The following is a 15,928-nucleotide window of genomic DNA, read 5'->3' on the forward strand; positions in this document are numbered from 1 at the left end:
CCCCCAGGGAAAGTTTTGACCTAGGATTTAATGTTAACTGAAAAAAGATTAAAGTATTTTTATTTATTATTATGAGATAGCTTTTTCTTAGATAGAACTTTATATATAAATATGTATATACAAGGCCTTGCTATGTAGTTCAGGCTGGCTTTGAACTCACTGTGTACTCCAGGTTAGCCTTGAACTCACAGTGATCCTCCTGCATTAGCCTCAGTGCTGGATTACGGGCATGGCTCCCATGCCTGACAGAATTTTGAAGTCATTATATTTTGTGCCAATTAGTTTTCTAAAATGTCTCTTATACAAATTAACTTTATTTTAAAGTTTGAAGTTTTCTGTTAAGAATTCAAAATGTTTCAGAAGAATTATAAAACTTTAGAACTGCAAGATTAATCTATTGAGAGTTTAAGAATTCTTCCTCAAAATTTACAAAGCCAACTATTTTAAGACTGAATACTTATGCAATTATCTCCGGTGTTCTAATCATATTTTTCCAAGAATATTTGGTCTACCTTTTCCCACTGACTAACTACATTAAACTTTTCATACACTTGAACTGATGAACTACCTAAGATATAAGAAAACCAGTATGTGCTTAAAGTTTTAAATTTAGAGTTTATAAAGTTCATATATTATGCACCTTGGCTAAAGCACTTAAGAAAATACGGCATGTTGGCCACCATATGTTGGGGACTTTTTACAGCAGAGCTGCGCACACACTGGATATGTTTGATTGTGTTTAGTTTGTTGTGAAATTGTTACATTTAGCAGACAGATCCAGGATCGTCATTCACCCGCCGTCTTGTTTGAATTGGCCTGCATTTGTCTGAACATGTAGATTCCATTTCATTTTCTTCTTTTTTTTGAGACAGGGCCTTGCTGTGTAGTTTAGCCTGGCCTTGAACTCACTGTGCAGCCCCGGCTGGCCTTGAGGTAGCAGTGATTCTCCTTCCTCAGCCTACCCAGTGCGGGGTTACTGCTTTTCTTGCTTGATTAGCCAGTATGAAAAGATGCTAATGCTTACAAGCGTACTATAAAGAACTTTAAGTTTTACAAAGCTGTAATTCATATATCAGAAACTACTATTTGCTATACATCAGTCACCTGCAAGAAAGTCAGGAAGAAGTAAATTCATGATAACTGTCCTGCTAAAAACTTTATAAAGATTTCCATTTTGTTTTACCAATCGGGAACACTTTAATGTTTAATATTTAAACTAACAGTATCATTTTTCTAATGTATAATTTGTATTACCAGGATAAAATATGTACAGTGGTGATACTAGTGTTACAAGTAAAGTTTAAGAAAACTTTGGAAATACCACTTTCATATTTTCAGGTATCATGGATTTAATAAGTAGTTATTTATGTTTTAAAAATTCAGAGTTAACTTCTGATCTGAAACAATGTACTTTTTTATAGTAATTAACATACAAATATTTCAGTAATGTAAATTGTTTGACATGATTGCTGCAGGTAAACTATATTAAATTCTAAGATCTTGGCCAAATAATTTATAGTTCATGGAATAGTTTTGTTTAAGAAGGTGCTTTTGTTTTAAAACTTGATTTTTCTTAATTAAGGCTTTATTCATATTGCCAAAGTTAATGAAGAAAAAGCTCAAAACTAGTTGAGTGTTACAGGCAAAAAATACTGGTAGTCTGTATTGCTTCATTTAATATCAAGTTGAACAAAATGAATTCTAATCAGAGCTAAAGTTACATTCTGAATGTTTTTGTTTGGTACTGTTTTTAAAATCATGCTAGTGACAAATTATAAAATTTTTAAGACTGGCCCACTGGACTTCAAATCCAAAGATTTATTTCATTGCATAATCAAAATACAGTAATTTAAAATCATACATTGCAAAATCTTGATGCTTTAAATTATTCAGTAATATTGAGACCTCCAAGTGAGGCTATAGCTCATTGGTGGTCAAACAAAACAAAACAAAAGCCACAGCTTTATCTGCAGTTGGAGAAGCCTTAGGCAAATATTTGCAAAATGAATTGTTGTATCTGAGACCTAACAAGTATGGAGCAATTATATAGTGAACTTAATTAAGAAAAGCCAAATTGGATCAACTGTTTCAACAATGTAAATATTTTTTTTTTCAAAATAAAAGCCTTTATTCCTAGACCCTTTATGAGTAACATCTTTTGCTAAAGAAATGAACTGGCTTTGTATTTTTTTAAAGTCTTGTATGTGTTCTATTTCATGAATGGAAATACAGTGACATGGTTAGTTCTTAAATTTTGATTAATTTGAAGAATTCTTTTACTGTTTTTATTTCCAAACAGTCTGGCATTTTAAGAATTAATACTAATTTAACTTCTAAATGTATGTCAATTAGTGTGTTTAATATAGTGTACCAGTGTTCTTTTTAGACTGGAAATGTAGACAAAGCAATGGAAAGCATTAGCAAAATATTTGTGGAGATTCTTGATTTGTTTAGGAAACGTTCTGTTGTCTCTTACATAGTTCAAAGGTAAATGTTTCCTGGAATTTTTTAATGCTTTTATTTTTCTTTTTCAAAAGAGAAAAACTTGAATTTGGATTATAATTATCTAATTTCTACATCACTAGACTACTAGGAGTAACTTTTTAAAAATTACTGTTCTGTATAAAATTTTTGAAATTCATGTACAAAAACATATGAAAGTAAAGGCCTTGTCTTTTGGCCATGACCCATGTGCGCTGTGGCAGTGCTCTTTGCTCAGGACCCAAGCCTGCAGCCCTCGCCGTTACCACACACAGGCCTTCGCGTCTCATCCTCCGAAAGCTGGGCTTCCAACACACTGGTGAAGGCTGAGGATTCTGTTGTTGATGTGGATGTTCGATGAGTTGTATTTTAAATATCAAAGACTATTAAATAAAGAGAGAATGTTTGCTTTTTTACTTCCTATTTTTTGGTGTGTGTTAATTCATAGCCAACCTGTTCCAAGGATGGGGGCCCGCCACATGTGTAGGATCAAAGAGCTTCTAAAAGAAGAGTTAGGTCACACTCAGCCCTGCTGAGCCAGACCCCAGGGCAGGTTGGAGCAGCCCCGTCTTGAGGTGTGGGCACCCAGCTCAGCCAGACAGAGCAGAGGCTGGTATCCTGCCAAAGGCTCTGTGATGAACAGAAGCCATGGATTCCACAGTCTTTTTGAAATTTTGATTTATAAATGTTTTCTCAGTTTTTTTTTTAGCTTTGAAAACCAAAGCACATCGGTAACTTTTCTTGAATAGTCTCACCAGCTTGGCCTCATGCAGGCAGCTAAGACAGCATTTTGTGTTTTGTTTTGAAATACTGGGGATTAAACCAAGGGCATTCACACTGAGCTATATACCCCCAAACCTTTTTAAAAGATGTTTTTAAAGTTTTCAGATGGGGTCTTACAAAGGTGCTGTGTTTGCTAAAGCAGGGCTTGAATTTGTGTTTCTTACGCCCCAACCTCCCAGAGTGCTAGGATTTCAGTGTGTACCACAATGCCCAGCTCTCAATTTTTAAGAATGTTTTCTTCACTTTATCCAGTTCTGAACATCAGAGTTCAAATAATAGTAGTTATGGGCAGGGGAGATTGTGCAGTGGATAAGTGCTTGCCTGGCAGGCACGAGGCCCTGAGTTTGATTCCCTGGTACCACCACCAAAAAAAAAAAAAATAGTGGTGAGTCTCATAATGTTAATGGACATGTATACCACTGTGGTAAACCTTTCTGAGCTTTCAAAGAGCCAAACAGCTCACTGTACCACGCATGCGGAAGGTTCACCACTGTAGACAAATACAGCGGTCCCGTAGGATCAACATATAACTCAAGTCTGCTATAGATTTATACTGTCAGGATCTGTAAATACACTCTGATGTTCACACATGAACAAAATTGTACGTTTTGCCCTTCCAGGCAGTTTGTAAACTCCCTTTCCTTTTGTCCTTTTCCTGTCCCTGCTCCTAGACTTTATTAGTTATGCTGTCCTCTGAGCACTTGCACATTGAGCTACCATCATTGCTTTGCACGGTTCTCACAAGGAAGTTCCCAGTGTTGAGTTCTCTCTATACTGGGGACCTCAACTCTTCTGTCTCACAGGCAACTCTTAGGTCATTCATTCCTTCAGCAGTTGGTGCGCTTACCATGTGTTGCGCTTGGTCCTAATTCCTTAGAAACCTCATTGCAATGAGTAAAACCATATTCAGAGTGAAGCTACTGTGTTATCAAGGCTTTGTACTCTGGTCGGCCATGAGACACACGAAACGTTCACATTAGTGAACTGGACTTCATGAGGTGTTCATAGCTGTGCTTGTTCTGTGAGCTAAGAAAATGAACAGTGATGAGACAGTGCCTGCAAAGGGCTCTGGGACAGCTATACAAAGGCAGGGTGCCACTATCCATATCAGATAAAGCAGCCAGCAGAATGCTTCAGTTAGCTCACTGCCTTGAACAGAAAACCAATGAGGTTTAGCAGGTAGTGAATAGAAATAAAGTGGAGACATAAGCACAGCCTTCTACAGTTTTTATTTTGGCACTCTAAAAGAATCTAGTTCTCTCGGTGGTGGGACAGTGATTCCAGGGCCTTGCCCCTGCTGAGCTTGCATCCTGCCACTGAGCCATGTCGCAGGCCATGTTGAAAAATTTTCAGTACTGGGGAATTAAACTTGGTCCCATACCACTGGGATATATCCTCAGATAAAATTTTTTTGCACTAATTACTTAAATGATTTATAAATATGTTTGTGGTTTTCTCATTAGTGACAGTATTTTTATGACATAACATGAATGCATGGAAATGAAATGAAATCTGAACTCAATTACAATAGCTAAACTTCCACAGTTATCCAATTAGGAGCCCCAGTAGGCCCTAAATGCTTGTCATTTGCCATCCTACTGTGAGCTAAGGGAGACCTACAGGCGTTCTGTGATCTGCTCCTCCACTCCTTTTTGGGTCCACCCTGCCTACAACCCCCCCATTCTCTTCCATCCATCCTTGGTTTCCTGCAAATTTTCTAATCTGACGAGAGTACTCCTGTCCCCATCCTAGGGCCTTGGTGTCAGTTTCTTTCCACCTGAACTGCTCTTTGTCACATCTGTGTATTTTACTCTTCTTTCAGTCTCTGATAAGACTGCCTTATCAATGAGTTCTTCACTGATTACCCTGCACGTGCAAGTAGCTCCTCTTCCCACATCCTTCCCATATCATCCCTACCTTGTTTTATTCCCCATTCCACACCATTGTCATCACCACCTAACATTTATTGCATCTTATTATCTGTGGCTTCCCAGTGGGACTCAAGCGTCTTGAAGCCAAGGACTTTAGTGTTTGTTTTTCTTTCCTCCTGCTGTATTCCCACTTCCCAGAGTAATAGCAGACACAATGATAACTGGCTGATGATTTGTATGGAACATTTAAAAAACTTCAGAAACACTTGAATAGAAATCATTATATTCTGGGCACTGAGCCAAGCTCTTGGAAATATTGCTGGGCCAGGGAAACAGTACAGTGGCATAAGCACCTGCCCGACAAGGGCAGGGTCCTGAGTTTGATGCCTGGTACTAAAGGAAAAGGAGACATATTACTTAAGCTCCAGTAAGTACCTTTATTATCATTCTCCATTTTTATAAATCACAAACGGATGAACACAGAGGTGAAAATACCTCCTGAAGGTCACACAGCTAATAAATGATAGACCCAGGCAGCCTCCAAAGCTGTACAAATAGCTCTTGGGCTATAATGTCTTCTTGCATAAATTAACAGCATTTAATAAGCACTTACAGAATGAGATGCAAGGTGTTTTTTTTTTTTTTTTGAGACAGGGTCTTGCCATGCATTTCAGGGTGTCCTTGAACTCACTAGGCAGCCCAGGCTGGCCTCGAACTCAGGCCAACCCACCTGTCTCAGTGCTGGCTGGGATTATAGGTGTGCATCACCACACTCAGCTTGCAAATTTTGTTTTGAAACCACTCAGGTTTCACGGAGAACTATCAGTGCCCGATGGCACGAGATTCTAACACTTAAAGGCATTCCTAATGTTGGTCTAACAGGGCCCATCCTGTGGATAAAATCCAAAGAGAAAGATGTCAGCATGTTTAGTGCTGTGCTGAAAAAACCTGACCTATCGGATCTTTGTCAAAATAAAAACGTGGCAGTTTCCTTGGGGAGGTGCTAGGTGAGTACGGACCTTTGCTTGAAACTCACGTGACCCGTGACGACTTTCTTCCTTTAAGACAGATCGAAGGACCGTCAGGCGTGTGGAAAGCCTGTGGGTGGGCTGAGGGAGGTGGGGGCACTGACACCGCATATGACTGGAGTGGATTTTGTTTTTGTTTTAAAGGTTTCAACTTTTATGGCTTTAAAGTCTCCATAAATTGCCCAGCCTGCCTGCCTAGCCTCCACGAGTGCTAGCAGGTGTGCGCCACCACGCCTAGCTAACAGGAATGTTTACTTTGGAACTTCTGCATTAAACCAACCTACTGGTCTGTAATAGATCACTTTGTCTTCATTACTTCCCCGGCACGTCTGCTTCAGGAACAACACTCAACGTACGTGAGTTCAAGTAGGCACAGTTTCCATTTAGAATAGAACAACCACCGGAAGGTGATCAGGAACAGTGTTTCCTGCCCAGACGCTTCCACTTGGTCTCTTCGTAGCCCAGTTCCTGCCGCTGCAATCGCGCCTGGCCAGCGCAGCTCCGCGGAGGCATGAATACAGCAGCGCGGGTCCTCTGAGGTCCCTCCCTGCCCATGAACGACCGACACGGCCAAGTTCTGCACTACGGCCCTCGCGAGCGCAGTGCGGATTAAAATACGCAGTTTCAACAACGCAGTGAGGGTTCGCAGGGGCACCCCGGCTCCAGGCGGCTGTCACCCAGGGTCGCCGCGGGGCCAAGCGTTCTTCCGGCAACAAGTCCCGCGGCGCGGCCAAGTCCAGCTGGCTACGTGGAGCACGACGCCCGCCCGCCCGCCCGCGGCCCCCTCGGTCCTCCGCGATCCCGACCTCCTTTGCGCCGCTGACAGGTCCGACCGCTTCGCAGGGCGCTTCTAGCCCACCGCAGCGCGTCTCTATGATCTGCGGCCGCTTTTCACGTAGGTGTCATGGCGGCGAGCGTTGAGTAGGCAGGGACAGCCCTCGGAGCGGCGGAACTGCGGAAAGTCACTGAAGCCTAGGAGAAGTGGCCAGCCGCGGGGCGGGAGGTCGTGAGGATGAGCACAGGCCCCGCGCCCGTGACTGCAGCGCTGGAGACGAGACGCGGGTAGAGCGCCGGGTCGGGCCTCGACGGTGCGATTCCAAGCCGGAGCTCGGGGACGAGGACTCGGTCCGCAGCGGCCCAGAGCGGTCGGCAGGGTGATCCGGCCGCGCTGGGCGCTCTTCTCCGAGCTGACTGACTGGGTGGTTCTCGAAACCCGCAGCGATGTCGTCGTGGCTCGGGGGCTTCGGCTCCGGCTTGGGCCAGTCGCTGGGTCAAGTGGGGGGCAGCCTGGCTTCCATCACGGGCCAGATCTCCAACTTCACCAAGGATATGCTGATGGAGGGCACGGAGGAAGCGGAAGGTAACAGCTGGCGGTGTGTGCGAGTGCGTGTGCGTGGCTCACGGGACCCTGGGGGCGCCCATTTGGTTCCCATAGCCTGCCTCCGAGAGACACCAGATGACCCAGGACCCACTTTGCTCATTTTCTTTGTACTCCTCTTTTTGCCTTCTGTACCCCAGGAACCCCGGTGATGAAAGGGGAAGAATTCTGATTCCTCTCTTTGAAGACGGTTTACCTCAAAGTAGACTGAAATTGTCGAGTAGTTTCCTTTTGCTTCATCCGTCTGTCTCTGCCCCTTACTTTTGTCCTCAGTTTGGGAGCAGATCTGACTTTGGATCACTTTCTTCTACTTTGACAGAGTTAAAACAGTCAAGACAAATAGTTCTTGTTAGGCTTCCTTCTGTTTTTGTAACGCTTGCAATTGCTCATAATTAAAAGATTTGGTAACGCTTGCCTCTGATATCTTGAATATATTACTTGTTAGTGAAACACAGCTATACTTTCCTATTCAATGCTTTTATAGTTTTGCCCCTTGTGATGACACGTTGCAACTTTTCAGACGAAAATATGTTTTTGTATGTAACTGCGCTTTTCTCCGATATTTTGACAGCAGAATAGGAAAGATACTGTATTCTATATACTTAGCAACCTTCACTATCTGTTGTTTTTCTGGTGGTGCTGGGATTGAACCTAAGATAACACTGAGCTGCGTTCCTTGTCCTTTACCTTTTCTTTTTTTTTCTTTTTTTAACTTTTAGACAGGACTTGCTTAGTTGCCCAAGTTAGGGTCACTTGCGTTGTCCTTCTACTTCCTTTCAGTCTGCTAGGACTACAGGTGTAGGCCACCACACGTGGCATGTCACTCATGTTTGAAGTCGTTTTGTTTTACTGTTAAATTTTGACCTAGAGTTACATGATAATCAGTTTGCTTGGGAAGGGATGCTGGGGATTGAACCAGAGCCCCATGCATGCTCAGCATTCTTTCTACCACTAAGCTACCGTCTTGGCAGTCCCAAGGCGGTAGTCATGATTGGGAGTCATGATTTGTTCTCTCTCTCTTTTTTTTTTTTTTTTTTTCAATATTTGTAGTCCAGACTGGCCTGGACCTCGCTGTGTAGCCCAGGCTGGCCACAGATATACAGTCCACCTACATCAGCTTCCTGAGTGATAGTGTGAGCCACCACGTGAGCCTTCGTGTTCATTTGTTGGAGTTAGACAAAAAGGGTTAGCCTGAAAGTGCTTGCATTTAGTTTCAGTGTGTATCTGTTTGGAAGGAGGAAGACTGGGGAGCCTCCAGAGCTTGAGCTCATGCGGGGCTGGGCGGGGCTTGGGGAGGGTTTGGGGAGCAGAGCATCGGCCAGGCCCCAGGTGTGGAATGCCAAGGAGAGGATTTTGTCGTGTGTGCAGGAAAGGCCGCAACAGGTGGCAGGCGGGTTGGGCAGAGCAGGACTAATGACGAGTTTGCCTGTGTGACCCAGATCAAGGCTGTCTGTTCTGCTCCTCTGAATCCAGAAAGTGTGGGTCCCCACCAGTGTTGGTAGCTGTCAAGTGGAATTCATTTGGTATTCCTGCAAACGCTGCTCCCATCTAGTACCAGACAGCAGGGATTATAGGCTTGTGACACCATGCCTGGCTCCATAGTGTCCATCTTAATGATTTTGCCGAGTACCCATCTTCCTTAACTAGACATCTTTGTCGTGTTTGTGTTTTCTCTTTCCTTTTCGTCTGATTCCAGTTGGTTACTAAGTCTTGTTCATCCTGTGTTGGAATTGCCCTTCTTTTATTACTGTTCCCTCCTTTTTTGTTGTTCTCTTTTTTGTTGTTTTTTGTTGAAACAGGGTCTTACTGTGCAGTCCATTCTGGCTTCGAACTCCTAATTATTTCCCTGCCTCAGCTCCCTCGGTGCTGGGATACCATGTGCGCCCACTGCTCCTGGTGGTCATTACTTCTTTAAAATCTCTTTGAGGGACAGCTTCTCTTTTGTCTCTGTTTTCTGTTCTAGTCTCTTTTATATTGCCAGTTACTTTTCTGTAAACAAATATTTTTTAAAATAAAATGTCTTGCCTATTACGGAAGATAAAATCCAAATCTCTTAGTTTTGGAAGGCTAAGGCCCTTCCCATCTGACCTCACTCTGTCTTCTATAGTTGCCGGACCACTTGCCATATCCGCACACTTCTGCGTGCACACCTGTTGCAGAGCTCCTGCCTCACGGAGCTTTGGCACCCACATAACCCAGGCCTCTGCGGGGAAGCCTTTCCTTCTCTCCTTTCTTACCCCTCTTTTCCCCAGAAACAATTTTCCTGTGAAACCTGCTCACTTCTGAGGGGTGTGGTGCAGCCACTCTTAACAGCTGTGCAGGTGCGTAGCTAGCCAGTGAGCTGTTTCTAGCAGAAGCGTGTGGCAGTCTCCCTGACAGCTCTTGATGATGGCTGTAATTCATCTTTCCTCAAACCCTTGGGGGGAGACCATATAGCTTTTGCTCATATTACCAATGTGTGATGTCTTCATTAGTGCATAGCAGATGCTGAGTAAAATTTGTGTGTGTGGGTGATCAGATCCCTGCTGAGCTGTTTAATGCTTTTATTCTGTTCCCTTTGTATTACAACAGGACTTGCCTTATGAATTAGTAAAAAATAAAATAACATTCATTTATTTATTCAACAAGAAGTTAGAGTATCTACTTTGTCCCAGCAATGTATTGAACAAGAAAGCAACTCCAAAATAGTGTAGTTGGTACAACGTGAAAATCATCTATGCTTATTATATAGAAGGTTGCTATTCTAGCAAACGTTGTCCTTGCTGGTTTAGTCAAGGTTGGGAGCTTGGGCTTTTAAATTAGATAGACACGGTTGGAAATTCCATTTCCACGCATTGCATGACGGAGATCTTCAGCAAGTTATTCAGCATTAGCCTCTCAAGAGCACAGTTTCCTCTTCTGCTAGAAAGTGGGAATCGGGTGGGGGGTGGGAGGGATGTAATTGTGCCAGTTGTGAGTTGAAGAGCATTAAATGAAGTGATGAGTGTAAAGTGTCTAGATCTGTGACCAGCAGACGTTGAACATAAAAAATGGTAGGTATTTTTTCTCTTATTGAGACAGTCAGAATTTGCCTGGCTGCCATAACATCCATAATCTCTCCCCTTTGCTTAGAAAGTCCAGCCCATATAACTATATAAAGCTACATAGCTATATATATAAAGTTGGGTGAGAGAGGACAGGGGAGCAGTTCTGCATGCGCTTTAAATTTCTCCTTGAAACCACTGCAGCTTTTGCCGCTGCTTTCCTAAACAGTTAGAGGATACTTTGTCCTCTTCAGAGTAGCAATTGGCGTTCTTTCAGAGTTTCAATCATGATGTACAAACTGTAGCAGAAGCAGCACTACCTGATGATTTTTAAAACAAGAAGAGTGTTGGGCGGGAGAGATAGCTCAGTAGAATAAGTGCTTGCCTGGCAAGTGCAAGGGCCTGAGTTCAATCCCCAGTTCTGCCAAAAAAACAAAAACAAAAACAAGAGTGTCACTGTAATTTACAACTGTGCTGTTTGTGTGTTTTTAAATTAAATGTTAGTTAAGAGAAGTATTTTTTATAATGTGAAAGTTCTTTGAGTAATCAAAAATTAAAATTAAAATAGCAGGGCCGCCCCCCACCCTGCACATTGGGATGGTGATTTCCTGACAGGATCAGCGGTGCTATTTTGGCCCTGCTGGGCTCTCATTACTTTTACATGAAAATGTATAAAACCAGATCAATATTATCCCCATATTTAGTGAATTCTGTTTGTGTTGTCTTAAGTGTTCTCTTTGCTTTAAGTGTTTTGTTTTACTTCTTTGTTTATAGGTCCTTCATTATTGGAGAGTGTTGAGTAAGTTAGAAATAAAGCCCTAAGCCCCCGTTGAACAGATTTCATTTAAAATTACAGTATAAGTGAAAACTGAAATTTATAAAAATCTCCAATTTCCTACAAGAAAAATGTTAACACTTATAAATAGTAAAGATAGAGGACCTGAATTTCCTATCAGCCAGTGTTCTATTTAAATTCAGTGAAATATGCTCGTCTTACAATACTTGTTGAGGCCTGGGAGTACAGTGCAGTGGTAGAGTAATTTGCCTTGCACACATGAGCCCGGGTTTAAGTCCAAACCACTGACCCCCCCACCCCCGAAAAAATCCTATTTGCCTGCTTATTCATACAGTGTTGATCAAATAATCAATCTGTGCTGTTTCTTTTATAACAGATTTGTCTAATTCTGGAAGAAAGGAAATTGAAGCCATCTATGCAGTCTTAAAATCAGAGGTAAGGAAAATTACAGACAACTATCAAAGTTAGAGTTTTTCTTTGAAACCATGAAAGTTATTTATTTTCAGTTTTCTCTTTAAAAGGAACTTTATGGGGTAATAAGGATTGAATGTAAAACCTTTACCCTGAATTACATTCTTGTATTTTCTTTATTTTTCAATATGAAATAAGGCAGTACTAAGTTATATAGGCAAGCTTTGTACTTTCCTTTTCTTTTTCTCATTTTAAAAATTTATTTATTTATTTATTTGGTACAAGGTCTCTCTAGCAGCTTGGATTTGTAGTGATCCTCCTGTCTCAGCCTCCCCAGTATTAGGATTACAGGTGTGTACAACCACACCTAGATTTGGTGGCTAACATGGCGTGCTGGGGATTCTGGGGCCTGCATGACATGTGGTAACTGAGGATCAAACCTGGGCCCTTGTGCTTGCCAGGCAGGTGCTTAGACCACTGAGCTATCTCCCTGGCCCTTTCCTTTCTTTTCTTTTTTTTCCTAATTAATTTTTTGGTACCTTTTAGATATATTCACACTCATCATAGGAAATTTTATTTGTACATTAAATATCTCATTTCTGGGGCCAGGGAGATGGCTCAGTGGAATAAGTGCTTCCCTGGCAAGTGCAAGGGCTCAAGTTCAATCCCCGGTTCCTCAAAAAAAAAAACAAAACAAAAAAAAACCCTCATTTCTTCTCTTTTCCCCTTTTATCTTTTTTATTTACAGGAACTTTGTTTGCATTCTTTCATTTTTATTTTCTTGTCTTATATTCCGCCCCCCCTCCCCGTTCCCCTTCCTATTTGAACATTTTGCCTTTTTTTTTTTTTTTTTTTTGGAACCAGGGATTGAATTCAGGCCCTTTCACTTGCCAGGGAAGCGCTTATTCTACTGAGCCATCTCCCTGGCCCCAAACATTTTCTTTCTATTTCCCAATATCGGTTACACATCTTTGTCTTTATTTACCCTTTTGGTTTATCATACCAGAGAAACAGCACAATATTTGAACATATGTCCATTGACTGTGGTCTCCAGGTGCATTCATTAACCTAGAAATGCCTCAAGTTTATCCTTCTTTATGGCAGTGTAGTACTCCAGAATATTAAAAAAACCCTTCATGTCTTCTTTATCCATTCATTGGTTGATGGCACTTGGCCTGTTTCTAAGCTTAGCTGTTGCAGACTGTGGTGCTGTAAGCACGAGCATGCATGCATCTCTGTGGTGTGATGCTTTGGACTCTTTGGAGGAGACCAGAAGGGGAGTAGCCGGGGCAAATGGAAGCTCTAGTTTAGGTTTTTGAGGACTGTCCATAGGGATCGTGCCAATCCATGCTTCCGCAAGCAGTGGAGAAAGATTCTTTATTCCTCTAAACCCTGCCAGCATTTGTTATTGGCTCATAATTGGCTTAGAGCTTTTGATCCTCCTGCCTCAGCCTCCTGCACTCTGGGCCTGTAGGTGTGCACTGCCAGGCCTTGCTTAGTCCTTGCTTGTTCAGCGTACCTTGTGGCATTTTCATCCTTTCCTGGGCATCTTTTTTTGGGAGAGGAGGAGCTTTTAGAAGCCTTAGATGAGAAATGTGTACACGTCATTACTATTTTTTTTTATATTCCTATTTCTACTGCCAAACTTAGGTGTAATAGAAAATTTATTATGTAGGATTTACTGTGTTCTTACAATGTGCTTAACTGTAATATATTACTATATGAAGTATATATGAAGAATATTATGTATGTGTGAAGAATGGAATTATTTAATATATTTTTAAAATTTCCTAACATTAGAAAATAACATTTGGATACAAAGAAGTTAAAGGTATAAGAATAGCAAATATTATAGGAATAACAAATTAATTTTACCATTTTATTTAATACTAGCATCTAATTATGACTAGTTTTTGGCATATTGAGTAAAACATACTGCTTAAAAGAGCAAAAGAGGGGCCGGGGAAATGGCTCAGTGGAATAAGCGCTTCCCTGGCAAGCGCAAGGGCCTGAGTTCAATCCCCGATTCCGCAAAAAAAAAAAAGAGCAAAAGAAAACTTGGAAAGTATTGAAGGGAAGTTGTAAGAAACTGAAAGTGTTTCAAGGGGGGAAGGTGCTGTGAAGGACCAGTGAGACTCACCTGCCTGGCCTTGGGACGGGACAGGAGTGAGAGAGCACTCACTGGTGGCACTTCTCGAGGGCGGTGGTGAGCATGCTCTGCTCTCTGTGTGAGAAAATATTTGCAGGCAGTATTGGTAGACTTTGACTAGAATATTAAGGGAGATTGTGGAATTTGACAGTGGAGGGACCTCTCGAGGGGAATATGTTAGCATTCTCCAAGAGAAGAAAACCATTTGGTGGCACTTGGAGACCTTGGCAGTAATTACCTAAGAAGATAGGTAGGTGCCCCAGGGACAGATGTACTTGATAGTTCTTCTCTGTAAGACTGAGGTAGAAAATCCTGGAGAACATGGTGCAGAGCCACCCAGAAAACCTGAACAGCCAAGTATGTGTGGTGGCGTTAACTTAGGTGAATTGTCCGGCATGCACTCAGGGAAGTAATTTTTTTTTTTTTTTTTTTTTAATGTCCCTCTCCCTGGGTGTGATGGTTGATTTGGCAAACAAGTTCATTGGCATTAAATTGTCCACTAAGTCAGGATTCAGGGAAGTAATGTTAACCCGCTGTAACGTGCTTTAACCTGCTTTCACGTGAATGCGTACTTCGAATTCTTTCTGTTGCTTTTGAGATGGGAGATAGGAATCTTCTGTACCATCCATCTCAATTTTTAAGCACCCGTTATCAGTGGACTATGGCCAGTATGATTCCAGTGTTTAGAAATACTTTCGTGAACACATCCTTAAATGCAAGCCAACATCCTTATTTAGTGCTTATCCAGAATACCTTAAACTACTTACATACTAAAAAAAAACAAAGGTTTTGTTTTGGTTTTTTTCCTTTTTGTCTTTTTGAGATAGGATTTCACTATGCAGTCAGGCTGGCCTTGAACTTACTTTGTAGCTTAGGCTGGTCTCTAACTCCCAGTGATCCTTCTGCCTTGGCTTCTGAGATTACAGATGTGTACTACCATGCCTAGCTTTTATTTTTTTGAGACAGGGTCTTACTATGTAGCCCAGGCTGGCTTTGAACTCACAGTGATCCTCCTGCCTCAGCCTCCTGAGTGCTGGGACTATAGGTACGCACACCACATCTGCTAAAGGTTTTGTTTCCTACAGTAATTTTATTTAATTTAATTTTTTTTTTTTTTGGTGGAACCAGGGATTGAACTCAGGCCCTTGCGCTTGCCAGGGAAGCACTTATTCTACTGAGCCATCTCCCTGGCTCCCCTGCAGTAATTTTAACTGTAGTTGCTTCGCACCTCATGCACAGACTTCATGCATTGACCAGTAGTGGCAGCCTGTGGCTCACATACCACGGCCAGGTGTTTGTTATCATGGAATGCTCTTAAAGGTTTGCTGTCACTTTACTTAGCCCTTCCTATGACTGCACATAGATCCCTGTTCAAGACCTGCAGCTTTAGGGCCGGTGAGATAGCTCAGTGGACTAAAGCCCCTGCTTAAGCAAGCTTAGGCCAGCGCAGGGACCACGGTTTGATCCCTGGCACCTCATGCCATGCCAGCCCTGCACCCAAGGTGTACTGAGCTGGCCAGAGCCCAGGCGGGCGTAGTGGTTCATTCCTGTAATCCCAGCGCTGGGGAGGCTGAAACTAGGAGGATCACCACGACTCCGAGCTGTGTAGTGAGACCCTGTAACAACCAAATGCATGGGAAAAAAAAAAAAAAAAAGACTTACTGCTTTAATGAGGTGATCATATAACTATATATTTTATTTAGAAAGTTTTAGTATAGAAGGGCAGTGTGTTTTCCAGAGGAAATAAATTTGCTTACAGATGTTAGTATGTGTAGCTGACTAAATTAGTTAGAATTCTTTAGAAGCAGGTGATACCAACCAGCCTTAATTCTCTGGCAAACAGTGGTCATCACATTTACCATCTTGATCCAATGGCATCCTTTTAATTTTTTTATGTTGTCATTTTACAAATTACAGATATGAAAAACTGATGGTGAAAATGTATTAGAAGTTTTAATAGTTTAAATATAGCAAATCTAAATTTTATTTTGTATTTTCTGACTTGGAA

The 15,928-nt window shown here is 41.9% G+C and overlaps 1 protein-coding gene across 1 annotated transcript in view; it reads left to right on the top strand.

The window, feature by feature from the left end:
- The first annotated feature begins 5,589 nt into the window (after positions 1–5,589).
- Trip11 (thyroid hormone receptor interactor 11) overlaps positions 5,590–15,928 on the top strand; it is a 74,666-nt gene continuing 64,327 nt past the window's right edge. Inside the window, exons 1-2 of the mRNA XM_023719634.1 lie at positions 5,590–7,523; positions 11,737–11,795. Of these exons, the coding sequence (XP_023575402.1) occupies positions 7,385–7,523; positions 11,737–11,795 (198 nt within the window). The 5' untranslated portion in view covers positions 5,590–7,384. The remainder of the gene's footprint in view (positions 7,524–11,736; positions 11,796–15,928) is intronic.

This window comes from Octodon degus, unplaced genomic scaffold (assembly GCF_000260255.1).
Source record: "Octodon degus isolate 3935 unplaced genomic scaffold, OctDeg1.0 scaffold00070, whole genome shotgun sequence".
Taxonomy (NCBI): Eukaryota; Metazoa; Chordata; class Mammalia; order Rodentia; family Octodontidae; genus Octodon; species Octodon degus.